This window comes from Lipotes vexillifer, unplaced genomic scaffold (assembly GCF_000442215.2).
Source record: "Lipotes vexillifer unplaced genomic scaffold, Lipotes_vexillifer_v1.1 scaffold914, whole genome shotgun sequence".
In the NCBI taxonomy this organism is placed as follows: domain Eukaryota; kingdom Metazoa; phylum Chordata; class Mammalia; order Artiodactyla; family Lipotidae; genus Lipotes; species Lipotes vexillifer.
The window spans coordinates 2,287,506-2,289,542 of record NW_006780388.1 but is presented as its reverse complement, the minus strand read 5'-3'; the positions used below and the strand labels follow the sequence as shown (position 1 = coordinate 2,289,542).

General features: G+C 66.7%; 1 protein-coding gene across 1 annotated transcript in view; it reads left to right on the top strand.

Annotated features, from left to right (window-relative positions):
* NTN3 (netrin 3) overlaps positions 1–2,037 on the top strand; it is a 6,794-nt gene that overhangs the window by 168 nt on the left and 4,589 nt on the right. The window contains exons 2-6 of the mRNA XM_007453528.1: positions 1–845; positions 918–1,106; positions 1,197–1,346; positions 1,515–1,565; positions 1,694–1,768. The exon at positions 1–845 is cut by the window's left edge and continues 3 nt beyond it. Of these exons, the coding sequence (XP_007453590.1) occupies positions 1–845; positions 918–1,106; positions 1,197–1,346; positions 1,515–1,565; positions 1,694–1,768 (1,310 nt within the window). The remainder of the gene's footprint in view (positions 846–917; positions 1,107–1,196; positions 1,347–1,514; positions 1,566–1,693; positions 1,769–2,037) is intronic.

Genomic DNA, 2,037 nt, shown 5'->3' with positions numbered 1-2,037 from the left:
CCCCTGCCATGACGAGGGGGGCGCGCCCCGCGGTTGCGTGCCCGGCCTGGTGAACGCGGCCTTGGGCCGCGAGGTGCTGGCGTCCAGCACGTGCGGGCGGCCAGCCACGCGGGCCTGCGATGCTTCGGACCCGCGGCGGGCACACCCTGCCGCCCTCCTGACCTCCAAAGGGGGCACCACAAGCCCGGTGTGCTGGCGTTCGGACTCGCTGACACAGGTGCCCCTCAACGTGACCCTCACAGTGCCCCTCGGCAAGGCTTTTGAGCTGGTGTTCGTGAGCCTGCGCTTCTGCTCTGCACCCCCCACTTCGGTGGCCCTGCTCAAGTCGCAGGACCATGGCCGAAGCTGGACCCCACTGGGCTTCTTCTCCTCCCGCTGTGGCCTGGACTATGGCCGCGTGCCTGCCCCTGCCGATGGCCCAGCTGGCCTGGGGCCCGAAGCCCTGTGCTTCCCTGAGCCCCAGGCCCAGCCTGATGGGGGTGGCCTTCTGGCCTTCAGCGTGCAGGACGGCAGCCCGCCAGGCCTGGACCTGGACAGCAGCCCGGTGCTCCAAGACTGGGTGACCGCCACAGACATTCAAGTAGTGCTCACAAGGCCTACCATGCTGGGGGACATGAGGGACGCCACAGCCATGGTCCCTTACTCTTACTCAGCCACTGAGCTCCAGGTGGGCGGGCGCTGCAAGTGCAATGGGCATGCCTCCAGGTGCCTGCTGGACACCCAGGGCCATCTGATCTGCGACTGCCGGCATGGCACCGAGGGCCCCGACTGCGGCCGCTGCAAGCCCTTCTACTGCGACAGGCCATGGCAGCGGGCCACAGCCCGGGAAGCCCACGCCTGCCTTGGTGAGGCCTTGGGAGGGTGGCCTGGGCATCTGAGACCAGGCCAGCCTGTCCCTGACTCATCCCTCCCTGCAGCTTGCTCCTGCAATGGCCATGCCCGCCGCTGCCGCTTCAACATGGAGCTGTACCGACTGTCTGGCCGCCGCAGTGGAGGTGTCTGCCTCAACTGCCGGCATAATACTGCCGGCCGGCACTGCCACTACTGCCAGGAGGGCTTCTATCGAGACCCAGGCCGTGCCCTGAGTGACCGCCGTGCTTGTAGGGGTGAGCCTGCCGCCAGCTACCTGTACACCCTCACCTTCTGGTTTCCCACATCCCTAGATGGGCTTCTGACCATCCCACTTCTATCCTCAGCCTGTGACTGTCACCCTGTTGGTGCTGCTGGCAAAACCTGCAACCAGACCACAGGCCAGTGTCCCTGCAAGGATGGCGTCACTGGCCTCACCTGCAACCGCTGTGCCCCTGGCTTCCAGCAGAGCCGCTCTCCAGTGGCACCCTGCGTTAGTGAGTGATGCTGCCCTGCTTAGACCACCTCAGCCAAGGTCAACCCAGCTCCCTGCTGCTGCCTACCTGGGCCCCGCAGATCCCCCTGACCCCCTCAGCTGTCCCCTGAGCCCTGCAGATTCCCTTGGCTCCCTTCAAAGGAAGGCCTTTATCCCATCCTCTCCATAGAGACCCCTGTCCCTGGACCCACTGAGGAGAGCAGCCCTGTGGAGCCCCAGGGTGAGTGGAGGTTCCAGAGGGGGCATGTCCTTGGATGGAGGGGGCTATGGATTCCAGGAGGGGAGGAGGAGAGGGTGGGAGAAGGAGGTGCAGAACGGTGTCAACCTCCTCCTGCGCCCTCCTCCCAGACTGCGACTTGCACTGCAAACCTGCCCGTGGCAGCTACCGCATCAGCTTGAAGAAGTTCTGCAGGAAGGACTACGGTAGGCCGCCCTCAGGCCTCCTGCCCCCGTCCTCCTCACCTTGCCCTACTTTCCCTCTGTATACCCTGACCCTCGCTGGACCCCAAGGCCATCCCCCGGCCCTCAGGTCCTCCGCTGTCGCCGGCCCCGCCCTGTCAGCCCCCGTGGCCTCTCGGTGCTCCAGCTGCGGCGTGTCCTCTTTGTGTTCCTCCTCCACCCCGCCTCCCACCCCCGCGGGCGCCCTGTCCTCCTCTTCGCGGCCCGCCCCCTCCGGGCCCCGCCCCCCCCGA